Source organism: Amblyomma maculatum, chromosome 1 (assembly GCF_055883805.1).
Source record: "Amblyomma maculatum isolate TAMU_Amacu chromosome 1, ASM5588380v1, whole genome shotgun sequence".
Classification (NCBI taxonomy): domain Eukaryota; kingdom Metazoa; phylum Arthropoda; class Arachnida; order Ixodida; family Ixodidae; genus Amblyomma; species Amblyomma maculatum.
The window spans coordinates 233,763,113-233,784,256 of record NC_139344.1 but is presented as its reverse complement, the minus strand read 5'-3'; the positions used below and the strand labels follow the sequence as shown (position 1 = coordinate 233,784,256).

Below are 21,144 nucleotides of genomic sequence, written 5' to 3'. Positions count from 1 at the left end.
CGATCGGCGTCATGGCTGTTTCCATCACGCGATGGCGCGACGTGACTTCACTCACGTGATTAATGACGTGATCCACCCCCTTCCACTCTCTCAGCTCAAAGTCTGAAAGGCCAAAGGTCATCCAAAGGTCAAATGTCACCATGTGCAAAAGGTGAAAGGGTCAAGGTCATGACCTTGTGGTGCGACACCAAGGTGGTCCACAGGGTTACATTTCAAGCGCTCGGATGTTTTGGAGAAAAGAAGGCACAGTATATTTACAGACAAACTTCATCCTGTAGTTCTTTGCAAGTCAATGGATAGCCTACGCTGGCATTTTGTGTTGGTTTATAGGAAAGGAAAGGCACAGTATACGCCACATTTTTCTGCGGACACATGAACCGCATAGCAACAGTTTGTCCTCCTGTTCTTTGAAGGTCAAATGAAGGTCAAATTGAAGTCCACGCGAAGACCGGCTCTACCTAGTGTAACGAATTTTTCGCTTCAAAACCTGCAGAGTGCCATTTTCAGTGTACCTGCAACCGAAGGTTCAACAACACTCGCTTATCAGCAGGCATATAAGTTTTCGTCATGCGCTCTTCTCCCGTCTGATTAGATTTCGCTGTCTCTCCTTCTGCGTACTGTGCTCACAACGTGTGTATCCAAATGTCCTGAGCAAGCGATTACCCATTTTTGCCTATTTCCTTTTCATGAGAAAAAAAATCAAAAGAAAATGTTTCCACTCCACTTTGTTTCTGTTCGAAGCGAACTACGAGCATGAAGTGTTTATTCGTCTTTCGCAATTTTTTTCATAAACATTTCGGTTCTTCGATCCTAGAGACCTTCCAAGTTTTACTTTCTTGCTCCTTCTAATGATTTTTCATTACTTCGGACACAACGTCTAAAGGTGACGATTAAAGCGTCCGGACTGCCATGGACAGATAACATCAAAATTGCTTATCATAAAACATGCAAACAAGGAGAGGCGTGTCAGTAGGCACCTCACGGGCAAGGAAGGAGTCCTCTCGATGCAGTGCATACTTTAAAGTTTCAGACTCGAAACATTTCTGAACGCACACATGGGTAAGGTGGGGGACCCGTCCCGCTCGCCTTTATATCTTCCCCACTGTGCGAGAATACACTTGCCTGCCGGATCATTCAAATGTAAGGCGCCGGTGCTGACGCATGATGCGACCTCAAAGCGTGCCGCCGTACCAGGACACTCAGCTGCCCCGAGAAGATAGTGTCTTAGAGACGACGAGTCCGTCTCAAGGGCACACGGCAATCTCAGTTTTCCGTCTTACAGATCTGCCACTTTTCTCAGTGTCGCACGTGCATTTGCGGCTCAGTTCAAGCAGGGCTCAGTCGCTGCGTCGAGACGCGCTCTCAATACTGCCCAAGATCACGTGGAGAAATCAAGAAGCGACGTAAGGCAGACGTTGTTACGGAGCCTCTGCGACGGAATACTGGGCACAGAGAGCTGCCGTAGGACATGGCCGAGCGCTCCGCGATTCTGGCTTGCGGAGCCTCTGCGACGTTGTTACGGAGCCTCTGCGACGTTGTTACGGAGCCTCTGCGACGGAATACTGGGCACAGAGAGCTGCCGTAGGACATGGCCGAGCGCTCCGCGATTCTGGCTTGCTTGACCACCGGCTGTGAGACACCTTGTCCGAAAAATTGCATGATATATTTGCAGACTTCATTATTCTCAATTAAAGCGGCTAAGAAAATGTACTTACGCCTCTTAACTATTCAGGAAAGAGAGAAGGCTAATTGTTCGAAAAAAAAAAAAGAAAAAAGATCGCATCTAGATATAGAACAGCTTTTCTGCACTGTCGAAGAGAAGCACGTTAGCAGCAAACATGAAATACTCCCCCGTACTGCCTAGTACACACGTAAGCACCTGCATGGAACACTTTAAACGTAATATTTGCTCTTCTACTATGTGTTTTCCTATAATAAAACTGCGAGGCAGAATATGTTCGGTAGGCTAAAGTTCGCGTGCTCTTTCCGGTGCAGATAGATGAAGAGGCACTTGTGCTCAGTTAGGGCGCGTAGGGGAAGGCGGAATATCAACTGCAGGAGTGCGTTTTCGTTTCTCTTGTGCGATCACAGTCTACGTGTTAGTGCTCGCATAACATGTTAATTAAATGTTTACTGAGAACTGTGCAGAACTGCGCGGAGAGTAACGGGGTGGGTGTGAATTTGTCTGCTGCAATGGAAACAAGCACAGGACCTTGAACGAAGAAACCAACTTGTAATACGAACGCGCAATACTCAAAGCCCTCATGGACGACGCAAAGCTTAATTCGCATAACCAAACGTGCTCTTGCCTTTTTGGACGGAAGGTCTGTTGGTCTCTCAGGCACTTTTGACACGGGACCGTCGCTCTTGGCACGTGCCGCTTCAGCGCCGTCACTTTTGTGGCACCTCCAGAATTTTTCAGTCAGGGATGGGGGTCGGGTCTCGCACTGTCCCTGCTTCGCCAGTCCATGAGTGGCACCGAAACCAGCGGAATGCTCGGCAGTCGGTGAAGGCGCAGTAAAGAAGAAACGTATGGGCTCGTCCTTTTCGAAGTGTTTGAGCGAAGCAGCAAGCTCCTTCACAGTGACTGCAGACTCGTCACGAAAGCGTTGCGAATTGTTCGCGCATGCAATCGCGTCTTCTTTAAGTCCGTCAGCCACAAAGTCGGGCTCCGCTCTAGCGCTGCCGCGTGCGAGGCACTGGGACGACAGGTTGGCTTTAGCCACGGATGGCCCACTTCTTCGGCGGATGCTGGGCTGGCGAACGATGGCGTGCGGAACGCGACCAGACTGCCAGGTGAAGCGGTCGACGAGAAGAGGAACACAAACAGTTGTCATAGAATTTAAGCACCTTCTCGAGTAACCATCGCGGAATGGTTCCACGGGAGACACGCTGGAGATCGTAGTTGTCACGTGGACAGTCCTCGTGACAGGCCCCGCCGACGCGCTGGTCGTCAGCGAGGATTCGACCTGGGTTTGAACGGATACGGAGTCCTCACTGTACAGGGAAGACTGCTGGTCGCTCAGGGAGTCCGCGTCGTCGGTGCAGCAGATGCAGGGAACCTCGTCGTTCGCCAGGCCCGCAGACTGAACCAGCCTCAACGCGGAGAAGGGTACTTCTGAGCGCGGACAGCGGCAGCTCGGACTCCTGGTCACCGCCTTGGTCTTGGCGGCCACCAGCGGAACAAGCGCCTGGCCTTCATCAGCGGCTGCGGGTTCACGTGGAACGTCGCTGCCGCCAGTGTCTTCCGGGGTCGTGCACTTGCGGTCCTCGGTATCGTCATCTGAAGAGTCCGCGTCTTCCTCAGCGGTGCACATTCGGCGTGACACTTCCTGCGGGAGAAAAAACAGCATTGAGCGAGTGGCTAATACACGGCCCGATACTGGCGTCAATGGCCGGATAGCGACAGAAATGGTTTATTAGCATTCCCCAAAAACGGTATAATTATATCACAGTGAACCCGCCTACCATCATATTCGTCACACACTGTGGATTAATGCAAGCATGACGAGAGAAGTAAAATTAGTTATTTATTTACAGATAATCGAGAATGATTTACTGCGGCCAAAATTATTTACTTCCTTCAAAAAAGCCGTTCACAAAATGGAGCTCATGATGGTGTCGTATAAATGACAAGAACTTAGAAGAACCACAAAACCAAGCACGACTGCCTCACTGCAGAAAAAAAAAAAAAAAAAAAAAAAAACTAGGTGCTTGTCAAGGGGTCGATTCATATGCGAAGGAGGAGTCTATCACCCGCTTAAGCAAAAATTTTTATAGAGAATCCTCCCTCCAAGAGTGGCCCGTAAGCGCAACCCTGGGCCATCCACTTTGGTCGCGGGCCAGGTACGTTCGCGAAATATTCCTCATCCACCATGGAATGCAGTGTGGAATTCTGGCTTCCGGCGGATGTAGTATAAGTTTACATCGTGACTTTTCTACATAGAGCAGTCGACACTGAACAAAGTGGTCGGACAGACTCACTTTTTAGCTTTTTCAGCGCGCGATGATTAATGAAAATGCCGTTTCATGAGTAACAACTTTATTGTTTGAAAACAAATATCAAGAAGAATAAAGTTGGAAGGCGCCAAAAATGTATGGTACGGGAATTTAAGCATCAGTTTCTGCTGTATTAGAGAGAATAAAAATTGAATAAAAAATGAAACACAGTAACGGGAGGCGACAACGGGAAACTCAGGTGATGTCCTATGCCAGCGAAAAACAAAAACAAAAATGACAATGACACAAAATAAGAGCAGCATACAAGTAGCAACGAACTCAGGCAGCAACGAAGCCTATATATAGGCACACACAAAAAAGATAAGCGTCCTTACGTCATCTTGTACTTTACGCCCGCTGACACTAGTTTTAAACGCGACGGTGAGTGCAATGTGGAAGACACGAAAAGTAGGTATTCATCCGGTACATAAATTGGTTTTGAGACGGAGGTTCGATAAAGCGGGAGATTTGAGCCACTCAGAAAATACGTATTTTCATTAAAGAATTAATAAGAGCTGCGCTTCGCGAGGCCAGAGCATCTAAAAACTTGAAAGAGGGCCAAAACTTCGGTACTCAGTCTGCCGGCACCACAGACGACGTAAGTAATGTTTGGTGCCTTACCCGTAATCCAAGCGCGCATAGGCTTACTTTTGCCCCATTCGCTGGTATTTAGTGCAGTTAATAACAGGTTAAATGTATAATACGTATGCGAGGTACAGTGCGCACGCGCACGCACACACACGCACACGCGCACACACACACGGCAAGTGCTCATGCTGGCGGGCACAATGGAAAGCCTCCCTCAAAAATTAGGCCGCGCCGCTTAAAGGCCCGCGGTACGCATGTCTACTCTGGGAACTGGCCACCACGACTGTTTACAGAGCCGGGTCGCCGAGAAATAGTCACAAAACAGAGCAAAAATACAAAAGGCGCCGCTTTTCCAGAACAATGCTCCCATGACAGCTCAGGTCGTTCGTGCGCGCGGATCGTCCGATAAGGAGCATTGTCTGCGTGGGCATTTCGAGTGTTTTGCGTTATTTTAACGACGTGGGCGGCGTCAAGTGCCCCCGGCGGCTTTTTGATCACCATGTTCGCGAGCTTGTCCTCGAGCACTTGTGGTTTTCTTTCAGCGGCTGCGGCTCTCGGAAGTGCCGCATCCCGCGGGGAATCAGTGAAGCCACCCAGGAGCGCGATATGGCGCAAGCGCGCTCGGTCGAGCGGAATATCGCGGCGAAATCTTCGCGGAAAAGAGGTGAAGAACGCGCGCAGCACATTTGCGAAGGAGTGTATCGCCACCGCTGACCCGGTTAGTTGCACGGCTGCAACACTGCGTCATGTGGCAACTGATGCCACCCCCTCTTCGCGTATGCACCCTCAATGAGCGCTGCAGGGAAGCGAAACAGCCAACGACGGTTAGTAGGAAAATAGTACAAGGCAAATGCGCCGCTGTCTAAACTGCGCGCTATTTCTGAAAATTTTCTAACAAGGGCGTGATAATAGTAGCCATCAGTACAAACGGCTAGCAGGCATATATGCCGAACCTACGCGCTTAATTGGTTCCAGCGCAAATAGACCCTTTGAATATTATGGAAGCGCAGCCTTTATCGAGAGAATGTGCAGCATCTCCCCTAAACTAATTCAACCGATTTAGTAATAAAACTGTCCTAAGTACATTATAGTAACACGCTGTAACTGTTTGTTGTCTCTATTAAAAGTCCCGATCTTTCAGCAAAAGTGCGCACTGATAAACTTCTTGATGCCAAGTCAGTCTCGAAGGTTCAGTGAAAGCCCCGGTACTGTAAACAAAGAATTTGCATCAGTAAGAACACACACGTCAGCTTCTAATTAATAGTGCGTAACTCCAAATCTGCAACAACAGAAAGCAGTTGCGTGCCCACTGACTTCCATCGGGAGAATGTCAAGGGTTTTTCGTCGCTTGAAGCACGCGCCAGCCGACAAAGAACTTCAGCGCGAGTACAAAAGCTTCGTTCCGAGGTGAAAGTGTATTTGCTTTTTCTTGCTTTAATAAACGATTTTATTCAGTGCACGAAGAAAGAGTCACATAGTACAAAAACACACCTTGCACCGACCGACTAGACATTCTAAAGGCATGGCGCCCTTAGTGACTCAGATTCACAGTGCGAGCATGGCAAAAAGCTTTGGTCTCCAGACAGCCCAAAAAGTGCTTCACAACCGTACCTAAGTCACAAATCTTTGTCATCGGCGAAGTAAGTTATTCAGGTTACTTCGGAAGACCCCTGTTACGTCCCTGGCATACTGATGACAGCGATCTTGTCGGCAACCTCCTTCAGAACTTAGTCCACAGGGATGCGTCTACGCTGCCCTAAACAAGCTTATCAGCTTCAGCCCAAATTCAGTAGTCAACTGCGTATAGTTCGGCAGGTAAAGGCAGTTATGTGACCGGTTTTGTTCCGCTGCCGCCGCCTTTTAAAGGGGAGTCACGTTTGAAAGATTATACTGATCAGAATGTGTTGATCCTGGACGCTTTTCTGCCACCGTTTGGATCGACATCTAAAGACAAAACGACTACAAATTGCAAAACGACCCCTTTAAGTTCGCATTGAAAGCCTGCTTCTGAAAGCCCCAAAGTTTATCACGTCGGGTTCCTCTCATGCACATTTGTGATAGTGCACAATCAGGTAGCACTATAGGGGCTTCACGCATTTTTTTGCGCCTCTCGCAAGAAGAAGCTGGACTTTCAAGTGGAAGCCTCTTTAGTGGCAGCTAAAGTCCCTAGATTTCTTAAAAAAAAAAAAAAAAACTGATCTAGGGATTTTATAGTTGCCGCTAGTAGCGGCGGCACGTGCCTGCGTACAGAGCGGTACGGATGGGAAGCGCTGTTAATCGTGATGCATATGCGCTACACGTTCGCGAGAATCCTTACATTGCTGGTCTGCTCTGAAAAGGGTGATGTGACGCTTCGAAATAACTGGCGAAACAATAAAAGAAGCGTTAAAAGACACGTTTCCTAGCGCGATTGATGAGAACCGGAGGACCATAGATGTTACAGGTAAGCATTTTGAGCCCTTTTTTTTCGGTCATTATTATTTCTTGGGAATGTCCAATGAAGCACTAAAGCCAAACAGGACATTTTGCCAAACTGCACGTAAAATGTTAAGTGCGCACAAAGAGCATGCAAGCAGGATTTAAAGTGGAAGACGCAGGGCTTTAGCAAAAAAAAAAAATAAAATTAATGATAGCAAGTCTGGCAAAAAACCACATTAGGCACTCTTTGGGCCTGTGTACGTGTCCTAGCTCCTTCGCACGGCTAAGCTAAGTGGCGCTTACGCGCTCTGATTGCGAAAGAAACCTTACGCTAGGGTGAAAGATAAGCGGTGGCTCTCTGATTACGAGATTAGAAGGCTAATGCCCTTGTAATATTAACAAGCTGCTCTTCTTCGGGTGAAAGCACACCCTCTCTCATTTCCTCAGAAGGCTAACTTTGTGCTGTTGACGCCATCTCAACCGTTCATTTGCAGCGCTGACATTGGCCTGTTTGATATATTGTCGCTTGTTTTGAACTTAAAGCATACTTCCAACCCGGGCAATCAAGATAAGCCTCAAGTTCTCGACGGCGCTTGCCGAACTTGAGCCACTGCAATCTCCTAGTCGCCTTTCTAGGCAGCTGCTCTCGTGTCGTGAGCGGAATTGAATACCAGGGGCCGTATTTAGTGCCAATTATCTTTTTAATTCATTACCTCGCCGTTTTAACCTCGGTACCCTGTGACGTCAGTACTGACAACTACGAAGCTGCCTTAATAGCCGCTTCTGGTATCGAAGTCGTAGCCGACAAACAGCGAGAGGGTATGATGATTAGAGAGGATCGTTTAAAATACAACCAGGAAAATGTTTTCGCCAGTTGCAGAAAGGCCAACTGTAAAACAATCCGATAACTATGAATGGGACCATGATTTCCGACAAGAGAGAATAAATTTACTCCACGTTTCATTAGCACCGCCTGGAGCTTTGAACTACTTTGGCCGGGAGCGCAGTTTTCTCGCTTGTGCGACCTGTTTGACAGGCACCATTTTTGCTGACAAATGTTACTACTACGTTCAACGGAGCTGTCGAACAGAAACAAGCTGGCGCCAACAAATACTGGTCGTATAAGCTAATAAATTGGCATGGAAGGAACAAAAGTTGAGGACGATCATACAACGTTGTGTGTCTGCGCCAGCGGTATGATTTTAATCTTCTTCCTTTTCAAATTCACTTATAACGTTCGCTTTTTAATCACACCTTTCCGATGTTGCAACTCGCCCAGAGGAGCTGTTGCTTCGCACTTTCTCAGAATTCTGTTTCCCTCCCACACTCGTTCGCTCGCTCCTATTCGACCACTGTTACCTCTCGCTACTATGCAAAGCCTCTCCTCTCCCTTTGCCTCTTCCTCTCGCACCAACTCCCTCCGCCCTTTGCCTAAACAACATTACGGTCGCAGAGCCCACAATAGATTTTTTTCAGTAAACGTAGCCTAAACTGATGACGGAGCAAAAGGTTGACGGCTTAGTATTCGTCCGACGATTCTCAAGGCTCACCAAAAATTCGCCTCGAGTCGCACGGGCCGTGACCTAGAAGACGGCTGTGAACAAAACTGTTGCCTTCTCGCTAAACGTACTTTCATGGCTCTTGGAAGCAGCCACGGGGCTCAGTGGTCCACATTCAGGGCTGGAGCTAGACCCTATGGAAAGGTTAAACACTGAGAATTCATAGCCAACGATCCCATTGAAGCTAAATCCGTGACAAGCAGGATATTCCGGTTGATCTTCAAATTATTTACAGATTCGTATTTTAAAGACTATGGAGGGATATCTCGGCGCAGTCTGTACAAGTTGATCGTAGAGCAAGACGAACATCATGTACCTATAGCTTAATGATTACATGATTAATAAACCCAAATTAAGTATTCAACTTTTTAAGGGGCAATATTATGGTGGAGAATTGTAAGCAATCAAAATCAAATGTGAGTTTCATATAAAAATTCTCAATCGGCACTGTGGCTTGAAAAATCGAAAAAACAAAAAACAAAACGCGTCAGAAATTTCGTTGAATTAGCTTTCACACATTGCACAGTTATAAAATTGAGTCGCTGCATTTGGTATTGTCGCCAAAATTAAATTTTTCTACGTCATCAAATACACAAACAGCATCTGTATTTGATGCAAATAAAACGCACTTGACGCAATTAAAAAAAAAATGCAATGCGCGAAAGACAACTTAAGAAGCATTCAGTTATATAATTTTTGACATCGAATGTTTCTAGCAACATTGCCGACAAACCCAATTTTAAAAGGGGACTCAGCTTTGATGTTGACAGCCTACAGGATTAGAATACTGGCCCTTAAGATCAAGGATAAAAAGTTAACTTTCATAAGTGATCGTCTAATCATTAAGAGCTATAAAGGACATAATGTCCGTCATGCTATACAACCGACATGCAGAGGTCCTCACAGAAGCTTCTCCCATAATATTTAAAATGCCAATCTATAAACGACAAAGAAAAAAAAAAATCCCTCGGTATGCGCCGACTTCATTTTTTTTTTCTCGCGGCTAGTCAACCATTACGGTCAACTCGATGCCATTTTAAGAAATTGTCGAGATAGTGCGCTGTGTGATCTGCAGCACAAAACACCACCGACAGGGTGCTCGAAAAAGCTTACGCTACTCCATTGTTTTGCAGGCTGTTACGATTATTAAGGCGAAAGTTTTTCTAGGCTCATGGAACGGAATTCCATGCGCGAGGGTTGTGCGCGAGAATTGTGCGCGAGATCAGTCATATTCCGCGAGATGTGTCCTTGTTTAGCGTTCCTGCCATCTGCAATCCCACACTTGAACGCGCGCCAAGGAACGTTACGCGACAGGAGCGATGGTGTACTGTCCAAACTCACACTTGACGGAGAAAGTGTGACAGATACTGCGCCTTTCCTTTCCTGTAAACCAATCATAATATGTAGCACTGCAACGAACGCTGGTAAGAGGCAAACGATGAGAGGCAAATGATAGGAGAGGAAGGGTAGGCTTTCGCCATTCTCCTTTTAAGAGACATCTAAGAGACCCTCCAACTTTATTCGATCATCATCCAAAAAACAGCGCGAACAAACGGGGACGAAAGGAAGAAACCACAGGAACAAGCGCTGAACAGCGCTCGTTCCTGTGGTTTCTTCTTTTCGTCCCCGTTTGTTCGCGCTGTTTTTTGGATGATGTATCACCAACTTGCCCGCTTAACTATCCTGTTGAATTTTATTCGATCAACCTCAACTCTGTGTGGGCGCATTGGCTCGTGGTGTTCATGACTCGAACTAAGTGCGCAAAAAGATATAGAGACTTTCTTCGATTCGCTTTAATCTTCAATAACTAATCTCCCTAAGCATGAAATGCGAAGTTTTTCCTTCCAGTGTGCCTAAGCTTTTATGATGGACGTCGAAACTTGCTCCGGAAGCTGGGGCGGTGGAGAGCTCCATTGAACAGGGTGGGTGTTCGGGCGAATTGGTTCATCATCATGGAAATACCGCGCTTTGGAGACAAGGACAAAACACAGAGTGGACAGCACGTGGCTCCATTGAACAACACTGCTCGGGTTGTGGCCCTTTCATCATCATGGAAATACCGCGCTTTGAAGACAAGGACAAAACACAGAGTGGACAGCACGTGGCTCCATTGAACAACACTGCTCGGGTTGTGGCCATTAGGGATCACGGACAGAAAGACTGGCAGTAGTTCTACTACATCTTATAGGACGCTGGGTTCGCCTTTGCAGCCATTTCCCAACAAGTACACAAAGTAACGCAGTGTCCTTAGAAGAAAAGCTGCCCGTATGCACCATCAGACACCCGTTTAGCGCCGCTTGCATTGCGTGTCGACCGCGCAGCCCTACACCGCGGAAGCACACTCCGGCTGATTGCTGTCACGCCTGTCGTCCCGCGTGCGAAGCCCCGCTTTCCTTTTGGGGTGCCGATTGAGTTCCTGGAAGGCAGACAGGGGGCCGTAAAGTCAGGCCAGGACATTCTATGGAAGCTGAGAGAAAAGCCAAAACGCCAGAGCCGCCGCGGCGCGCAGGTGGGCAGACTCGTGTCTCGTAAAGCCCGAGCCCGCGGTTCCGGGAACACCCGGCGAGAAGGCGGCATGAATCGGTAAAACGCTGTTGGCGGGAGATGATCCGCCCCGATAGAAAGCGCCGGAGGTGTCGGGAACTCTTTCGCGGCCACAGAGTGGCTTTTCAGGGCGTGGGGCCCTTTGTCCCACCGCACGTGGTCCCCGTCGCACGGCCTCCCCGTGGACAAGCCCAGTTCACGGCTAGGGGCGTGCGCTTTTGCTCGCGCTTTGACTGCCAGGATTATGGGAGGCGGCACTGTGAGCACAGCTGTTTTTGGATGCTAGTCCAAGCGTCGAGGCATCATGCGCCAGGCTAGCAGTGCTACATTACGAGGTGGACGTAAAACTGCTCAGATGACACGACGTTTTCGTAGAATTCACTGTATATACTAGAAAACCTTGCTGTGTAGAAGGTGCGACATTGTCCTCAGACGTACAGAGGAAGGAACATTTCGTATACCTCGCGTCGAAGCAACGATAAGCTTTTGAAGGCGCCGTATTTGGAGTAGGAAACACTTTTTCATATCCAAGGAAAACGTTGAAACGTTTGATGCGTAATTTGGGCACCAGCTGTTAATAGAAAACAGCATATTTAACCTTTACCGGATCAGACGTGTATTTATTTCAGTAGCTGTCTGCCGATAACGATGCTTCAGTAGCAAGAGAGGAGGGCACGCGTCAAGCGAAGGCTATTTTCAAATCGTGGAAGCGCGACGAAAAACGGCCAAGGGCATTTGGCGCATTCCATTACGACGTAACCGAACTAGTGAAATGGCTATAAGCAACCAATGCGCTGCTGTTAAATCACCGCAAGACAGACGCGAGCTTGTTTAGCATCGACGGAACGACTGCTTGCAATCCGTTAAATCCAATAACGTACTCCTTTACTCCGCTACACTACTGTTCCTTCATTTACTGGACGTTCGAATGACATATAACGTAGAAAGCATAAATGTAATGCTCGACTTCATACGGCCCTCCAGCTTCTTTTGCACTCCTTCCAGCGCAACACGCTCAGATAAATACAAGGCCGTGCTTTGGTAATGCCTCGAGTGTCTCATTCAATTAGCTTCTCCCATTTCACCGCCGGCAATCTTGGACATTTGCCCAATATTGCCAACAGCCGCTGCTTAGAGGCGGTCCTTGCGTAATTCAAGCGCGCCACGACTTTAATGAAGAACTGCACGAATACCCTTACACTTGGCACGGTTTCGAAACACAACAAGGTTTATCTCGATTCTCCCGGCTTGATTTGTGCAACGTACTTCTGAAAAACGTTCACTGGCTCGATTAGGTTCCAAAAATACTCCCGCACAGCTGCATTGCGGCGAAGCTCACTTCAGCTCTATTGAGCTTTCCGAGTCATTTTTTTTTTTTTTCTAAACGTTTACGATTGAAAGAAGTCAATTGCACTTGCAACTGACGCTTATCATGAAACGTCAACAAAATATTTTTGACTACCTCTGGTGTGATTAATAGCCCTTACGGAACTGGTGCAAGTGTATTGTAGTACACACTGTTTCACAGATACGCCTGCATTAAGATTAGCTTCTATTCCACGCTTTGCAGGAAAAAAAAAAAAGAAAAAGAACGTGATCACGAATTCGACGCCAGCATGGCGAAAAGCGGAAGAGACTCACTCGACACACCAGTCAAGCTAACAGTGGTGTGCACGCAGGCCTGCATGGTATTGTCAAAAGCTAGTTTTGAAGCAGATTATTTATACAACCATTGGTCATGAGTTTGCGCTTATTTTCATTCGTAGCCAATGAAAAAAGAGAGACAGGGCATTTTTTTGCTGTTAAAACCAAAAAACAAAAATACACCTTTGTTTACTTCATAACAACCGATTTGCGCAGGAGCTATGTTGGAGAACTGAAGCTGCAGCATTTCGCTTTCAGAATGTTTCGCATGACAAACGTTTTGAACAAATTTTACCCAAGGCCACTTGTTTCAGAAGAGGCGGTGAGCGACCAGAAGTGGCTTTCGCGACATGTTTACTTTTCTCGTGGCACAGTGCCATCACAGTCTTGTCTTCGGACGCACGTATAGCGCGTTCTCACGGGCTGTCATTCATCCACATCCAACCGGTACGTGCTGAAGATGGCCAAGTTTTGCGAGCTCTTGCGAAATGGGTTTTCCACTAGAAACACAGCGCGGGGAAGAGGCTCAACATATGGAAAGACAGCGCTTACTGTGGCTAGTCTCACACTTTCTTTATTCGATACATTATTAAAACAATTACACAATTAAACAATTAAAACAATTAAACAAACACCTAGGTATATTTTTTGAAATGGTTATTACAGAAACCGAAAAAGAAAAATATTCGAGGCACGAAAATTTGGTATAGCTGCGCGCCATACTAAAGCACCCCCACCAGCGAAACGATCACCAAGCTGCAAAAGTAGCGGGAGAATGAGGCATTTCTTTAGGCAAAAGCAGGGGTTTTTAAAACTGGCTAGCGCCTCTCTCGCTTACTGTATGACTGGTCACCGCTGGTGCATTATCACACTGCTCTCAATTTACTCGAAGTCTTGTTAGTACATGATATGGCAATAATGCGGCTTTGAAAAGGGTCGCATGTCGATGTACAAAATCATTGCCGTGAAATTTACTCCAGCCCTGAGGAAGCGGATTCTGAAAAGCGTTAGCATAGACAATGCCCAAGACTCCCAACGGCTGGCCCCGCCAGCAGACGGACAGGAAAGCCTCGGTTGACCTTGGTCCGTAAACGGAAGTGGCAGCTGCACTGCAGCAGCAACGGCCATAAAGCGAAAACCCTTTACGCACACACCCGCCACGCTCCTTTGGCCAGCAAGAGGACTCGCAGCGCGGTACAGTGCTGCTTTTTCCTCCACCCCTTCCATCTTTATCCTCTCCGAACGAAAGAAGACCTCCAGGACCCGTCAAAACAACGGTAGGGAAAAACAAGCTTCCTACTGACGCACAGAGAGCGAGCCGCTTTGCCGGGCGTGCGTCACGTCACAGCACGAGTAGCCAGAATAGTCATCCACGGAGTGCCGCCGAGGATGCGTAGGACTCATCGCCCGGGTTTTTTAAAGCGCGGTGGGCTGAATGCATAGCCGAACAGCCAAAGGACGCTCGATGTGCAGCCGTTAGTTAGCACGCGGGCGCGCCCAAGCGAGAGCTCGCATTTGCTGGCGGCTGTTTTCTGACCGCTGCATCTGCATATCAGCACATCGGCGATAGCTGAAAGTAAGATGGGGACTGTAGCACGCATAAACATCCGCAGTTGCTCTACACGAAGCTCAACACGTAGCACCAGCCATGCATCGCACGCACTAAAGGGCACCGCTTCGACTTTCAATCAATCAATCAATCAATCAATCAATCAATCAATCAATCAATCAATCAATCAATCAATCAATCAAAGTATCTTTATTTCGCAACTTTACAAGACGACAGCGGCCCGCAGTTTTTTTTTTTTTTTTTTCTGAAACGGTTCATTAGGTCCGGCTCTAATACGTAATTTCCGACACTCGCATAAGATATCAGAATAGCTGACGTTTGAAACGGAACTCGGAAATGGAAATAAAGCAACCGATACAAAAAAATTGGTTCTTCCGAAATAATTTTGTGAGCTAATAAAACTTAACTTCGCTAACTTACTCCGGATGTAATTCCGCTCATAAGAAAAGGAACTGGTTTTACTTGAGTTCTAATGCTTTCCACGGCAAGTAAATCCTATATTATACTAGCAAAAACAAAAATCTCTAAAAGCGTGCCGTTACAGAAAGTAATGCAAATACACCAGAAGTGCACCCCTCAGAGCACGTGCCGAGTTTAGATCCAAGCTTCTAACCGCGTAGACTATCGCTACATGCAAAATCCCATCTTTCTTTCCTCCCATTCTTAATTTTTAGCTCGACTCTATTTTCTAGTTATAACCTTTATACGTTGCCTTGGTGGGCAGTATGCGAAGATATATATTATATTTCTCGAGAAGATTCGCGTAATGCTGCGCCCTAGCTACGCATAGCTACGCCTGACTATGCGTAGCTTTTTTTTTTGTTTTGTTTTGTTTCGTAATTCTTATCTTAACTTTCTTTTTCTAACGAATATCGATCAGTAACTTGCCGACAATAAAAGACTACAGGAGGAAGGCCTCTCCTATATCCATCCAATTATCCCTGTTCTGTACCAGATTCTCCCCCAAACTTCCCAACTTAATCCACACACCAGACTTTCGTCCATCCCCTGTTACGCTTGCCTTCCCTTGAAATGCAGTCTGTTGCTCATAACATCCACCGCTTATCTCGCGACTACGCATTGCGCGCCCTGCACATGCCCATTTCTTCTTATTAATTTTGACAGAGTCCAATTTACTCACGTTTGTTCTCTGACCCACTCTCCTCTCTCATTCACTATCCTTCCCATAGCTCTCTGCGTCGTACCGATATGAGCCGGTAAATGAAGTTTTCTTTTTCCTCACATCAGATTTATGGTTTCATCGCTAATTATTTTCCGAATTTTCACTTGCTTGAACAAGGACAAAATTTGGGCATCAAGGGGTAAATATAGCACTCCGTCGAAGTTAACGCCACTGCAGCAGCTACAATACGCTTAGCATCTTCGCCGTTTTTTTTCCTTTTTATTTTTGTCGGCTAAAATACGCCAAACATTGTTTTTTAATCGCCTCACTGAAGTAAACAACCATAGCTGTGGAAGGGGCTATGTGCATATATTAGAGAATTTATGAAAGAGGAAAATGCGGATTTGTGAAGCAAAGATTTCCTGTCATGACAACATCCCGGCCGTACATAGGCTACTTGTGCCGACTTTGGTGTGGTGTGGAGCGTGTGGACTTTTTTTTTTTTTCTTGCAGTTTAACGTGTCAAAGGTGTACGTGGCTGATGAGGGGACGACGTAGGTGAGGGCCCCGAATTATTTAAACCACTTGGGTTCTTTAACCTGCCGAGAAGGGCGTTTTTGCTTTTTGCCTTCATCGAAACATACGGCTCCTGTGACCAAGGGGTGAGCGGCCGAGTGCAGTAGTCACATGACCACCATGGCTATGAAATAATGTTGGTGTATTTCACTCTAGAAGGTGCCGTTATGCCATCAACAGATTTTCATGTGCCAAAGCTTTGAGGCTTCGGGCAAAGCCACCATACAGCTAAGGGAAAACGGCTCGCATCAAACAAAAAGGAAAAAAATGGAGCACGTTCGCTAGACGAAGAGTAATCAGAAAAAAAAAAATGTGCACTATATATTTTAATGTTCCAAAGGTGCGCTGCGGGTTATGAAGCCCACCGTAGCAAAAATCTCACTAATTATTCTGGCTCAGTGTAGTTCTCTAGCCTAGTCGGTTTGGTTTGGCTTAGAGGGTTTGACGTCCCAAAGCTATTGAAGCCGTAGGGCATCAAAGAATTTCGATCGCGTTACGCCTACATCGAAAAGCGGACGGGCTGATCCAAGCATATACCTTCTGTGTCTCGTACAGCCTAATGTTTTCAGCACCACCGCGGGACTGCATCCTCTTTATTCGGCTCACCAGTTGAGCTCAGGGAGCCACCGTGGCGGAGCAGTTCTCTAACGTGCACCAAAATTTCAACACAAGCATTTTCTTGCGACTTGCATGGAACGAAATGCTGCCCACAGCCGGTATTCGCGACCGTGTTAAGCGGTAATTCTACCGCGGTAGGCACTTAGCTACTGCAGCTTCTTTTATAGATGCATCTGCAGTCGAAGTCTGCTCTTATGTCGAAAAATAACTTGGCAGGCTTCGCAAGCGGTCGCATTTCAATAGATTCCGCTCCACATGATCAGATGCGCGACTTACGGTTAGGGTAGAAGTTGCGCAGTCTTGGAACTACAAAACAGATTCTCCAAGGTAATGCTTCCGCTTACATGGTAACTACCTAGTCCACAGACGCGAAAGCGGCTTGTAATGGTCTCGCTGCGCATCGCTGAAAAAAAAAAAAAAAAAGAATGTCAATTCATCCTGCACACATAGTTAAGCAACAGCGCAAAAGGACAGAGACGAGTGGAAGGAGGTACACCGTTGTGTACCTCCTTCCACTCGTCTCTGTCCTTTTGCGCTGTTGCTTAAAGATAACCGACTAGCCCAAACCTCCGTTCTTCTACAGTTCATCCTGCGCAGTTCTGCACATTCGAACAGCCCTCAAAGTGGACAACTATATCAGGTCATATGTATTATATGTATATAGTGCAATATTACAATCATGAACTATCGGGAAGTGAATAAAAGCTGCGAAGCACAAGGCGTGCATCATAAGGAGGAAGAGCGAAGAAAAAGCATTTATGGAACGTCTGAAAATATGCTCTTGAATGCATTTCTAAAAATGCTCGACCGCACAAACTTGAAAACGCGCGTAGCTGGCTTCTTTCACTTAGTACACCACGTCAGGCTGCTTACCACTGAAAGGGCAACGCTGAACCTCTCGTCTCTGGTTCCACGCGTGTTGCAGCTAAGGCGCCGCGCATGTGCTACGCCATAGCCTCCCAAGGAGGCTACGCGTTCTCTTGCGAGCCGAGCTCTGTGCATTTCCGGCCGTTACTCACTCGCTGGCGTGCCAACTAAGTTTAGCCATCTCACGCCCATGGTTCATGCAACGAAATATGCAGCAAGCTGTGAGTGTGGGCACTGCACAGTCATAGGTTCAGTAGGCAGTACAACCCTACTGCACCGCAGTCACGTTGGCCGCTTTGGGCAATGCGCAGCTATCTGCGTGCGGACGGTGGTCTGGCCTATTTTCTCTCCAACAGCTGTTGGAATAGAACCGCAACCTAAGAGGGGAGCATAGCGATGACGCAGTACTTGCAGCTGCATTACGGGAGTAATGTCGAAGCAACTATCCATTTTTGTTTTTTACATTCACGAGGTAAGCTAACGACAGCGCGGCGACCGTATTGTACGAATATAAAATTCCATCATTCTGATAACGTGACGGTGAATACAGAAATGTCATTCTGGGACTACAAACATCGGTCAGGTGGGTAGGCGTACGAGTATTTGCTCGTGTTTTCTCATCTGATGATCAGAAGTCGTGCTTTTCGAAACATTTCCCTTCGTATAAACTTCACTCAAAATCGCCCATATGTTTATAGTCCGGGCCATCACTTCCATGGTGCCAAACTATCTCAGGAAGACAGTAGAAAATCTGACACGCACGTTGGTAGTTCGAAAATAACTAGAAAAGCGTTGAACCTGTCATCATTTTTACTTCTCGGCAGCAGAGAAAAGAGTGCGACATGCGCCACCATGGTCACAGAAATCTAGCCCACGCACAGCTGGCATTGACAATACGTGCCACCGACAGGAGCAAGCGCTCCGCACTTCACCGCGCTATGCTGCAAAAGCTTGCGTGAGGCCTCGACTTCTGAGCCTTCTTGGTTTTGTAACGCTTTATGCTAGCATCTCGTATTACGGAACAAACGGACAAGGACTCGGTACTGGTAGAGCAATGAGTTCGCTGCGAGAGAGAGAGAACGAGGCTTTACTGTGTTCCTAAATTTGCAGCTCAAAAAAAGAGGAATCCGAGCGGGGTAGTAAACAACGTGTGCATATAGAGCCCGGAACTGTCCATATAGAGTTCATTTTCCCTCCAAACCACGAGAACAAGAAATCGCGCATTCGTTGTTGCCTAGCGGATGAAAGACGCGGCGTCCTGCGCTGTCTCGTCGGCATATGCCGGTGTGTAGTCGAGGAGTCAGTAGTGTAAGCGCATTAGCTTCATTGAGCCCGCCCATGCCCTTTGGCGGATGAGGGGGAGGGTGTGCACGCTATATCGCGTCGCTAAGTGTCTAATGGCGGCAAAGTGACTCTGTCACAGCAGGACCGACGAGTCGGCAGCCCGCGAAAGGCGTCTCCGACCTTGCCCTTTTGACTTTCCTTTGCCGCCAGAGGAGCATCCCTGTCCTTGATGGCTTGCACGAGGAAAGTCCACGCATGCCCACGCAGCGCTGCCAGCCGGGGCTCACCTCTGTGTCGGTGTGCGCAACCCGTCGCAGCTGGTCGTCGACGGCGCAGAACAAAACCGGCATCCGTATATAGGAAGCATGCGTCATCGCTCGCTGGAGCGGCGGATACCTCGGGCCTCGGGTGTCGAGCAAACACTTCTTCGACAGCGCCGAGAGGAAGGTATTTTTCCGGCTACCGGCGAGGCCGAAACGGCGATGCGTGTTGCCATGATTAAACACAATAAGCGGGTTCTAAATCAACAGTGGAATTTTTGGCAGGATAATTCTTCATGCGCCGGCCAAGGCGTGCTACCAGGCTCCGCTGAGATGAGAGCAAACAGCGCTAAGGGTTACACTGAGGCGGCGCACATCGCCGACGAGAGACGTCTTCGCCCGATGAGTGTTCCTATCGCATCGTCGGGGCTGTTTGACGACGTCAAATAACGTCTTCCGGGCTAGTCTACGCGCCATTCTTAAGTATGCATGTACGAAAGTTAGTAGACACGAACGCGAAGTATGCTGCGAAGAATGGAAACACTTGGTAGCAAGACCGTCTCTATCTTTCTTTTTCTAGTTGATTCAGCTCATTTACTGACAATGCCTCTTCTCGCGAATATTTTATTATGCGCCAAGCATCAGAGGATACCAGGAAATTTTTCAGACCCTTAAGGTTCAGTGTGGAGCGGAAGGTTTTAAATTTTCGTTCCCGAAACCAAGACAATACGATTTCTAGTGCTCTCCCGATTGAGGAATCTTTCAGGGCTATAGCATCAGATTGTGAAGTGAGAAGAAGACCGTGCGTGCTCTAGGCCAAGAAATTATTACGAATTGAAATACGGCGTTACCTAACTCTTAAATGGGAAGTTTTCTTGTTTTTGAAATGATTATATAGCATTCATGGAGGAACTCGGCACATTAAATGTGCGCGCGGCGTTTCTAACAGAGCAACAAAGGAGGAGAAGGAGGGGAGAGAGAGAGAGAGAGAGAGAGAGAGAGAGAGAGAGAGAGAGAGAGAGAGAGAGAGAGAGAGAAGGATTGCACGATCGTGACAGCACACGTCAGAACCCCGGTGACAGTGGCATCCCAGGAGGCCATCCAAAGGGCTATGATAGGGGGTAGCGCGGAATATGATGCCACAGGTTGCTGCGAAAGACATGCCCTGAGGTGCATGTCACCGGCTAATCAGAGGGGTGTTTGACGCCCTTGCTTAACGCATTGGTCGGTTCTCAATTGGCTATGCGTCGCAGAAGCGATTTTTTAATTGAGGCAGACATGTCGCTTAACTGTGCACACGCATTTTTTGGGGGATGTTCCAGAGCGCGAGCTAAGCACGAAGAGAAGGAGCGTGAACGATGAGCGAATGAGACATCGGAAAATTTATGACAGCAACTTAGAGAGCCGTTCAAATGTTGCGTTAAAAATAGTTGACTCTTTAGCAGCACGCAATACTTGGAATATAAAGCCCATAATTTTGCGTGTTAGTGACACTAGTCATATTAGGGACAACTTGAAATTCGGTCCCTCGTATATCTGCTTCTTGCAACTGCAGAAGCGAAAGGAAGGAATCGCCACAGGCATATAAATACGCTCAAGTACGATCGCGCACGATAAGCTTAATGGCGTGAGAAGGTGGGTCCTAATGTTTGAAACAGAGAACACAAGAATAAAAGTAACTGCGCCTTACTTCCGCTGATAGTCCGCAAAATGACGAAAGTAAAGCAAGTCACGATTTTCGCATGCCATAAATAGTGTGCTACTCGCATAGCTCGTCCGAAGAATGACACGATTTCGTAAAAGCAAGGTTATGTAGCGCGACGTCAGAAAAACGCGCCTTTAGAGAGTGTTCTCAGTGGAGGGAAACAAAGGTACCAGCGGAGGAAACTCATATATTCAACAAGGGAAGAAGTCACACAATGGGACCGATTCTTATCCGGCAGCTGAAACTGACTGTTACGGTTTCGATATCCGTAAATTGTGAAAACACGAGCGCACAGCTTACAGCATAGCGTCAGGTTTCTTTCTTGCAGAAATGAAAATTTCTATTCTCTTTAACCGCCACAGTCGAAATGTGTGGCGACTCTGACAAGG

The 21,144-nt window shown here is 47.3% G+C and overlaps 2 protein-coding genes across 3 annotated transcripts in view; both read right to left on the bottom strand.

The window, feature by feature from the left end:
- Positions 1–2,877, bottom strand: part of LOC146205910 (puratrophin-1-like) — a 353,992-nt gene extending 351,115 nt beyond the window's left edge. For both annotated transcript variants that reach the window (XM_084590570.1, XM_084590571.1), the window contains exon 1: positions 2,310–2,877. In XM_084590570.1, coding sequence (XP_084446696.1) covers positions 2,310–2,837 — 528 coding nt within the window. In that variant the 5' untranslated portion in view covers positions 2,838–2,877. The remainder of the gene's footprint in view (positions 1–2,309) is intronic.
- LOC146205907 (uncharacterized) overlaps positions 2,843–21,144 on the bottom strand; it is a 177,020-nt gene continuing 158,718 nt past the window's right edge. The window contains exons 3-4 of the mRNA XM_084608234.1: positions 2,894–3,332; positions 2,843–2,850 (exon numbers count right to left, since the gene is read on the bottom strand). Coding sequence (XP_084464360.1) covers positions 2,843–2,850; positions 2,894–3,332 — 447 coding nt within the window. The remainder of the gene's footprint in view (positions 2,851–2,893; positions 3,333–21,144) is intronic.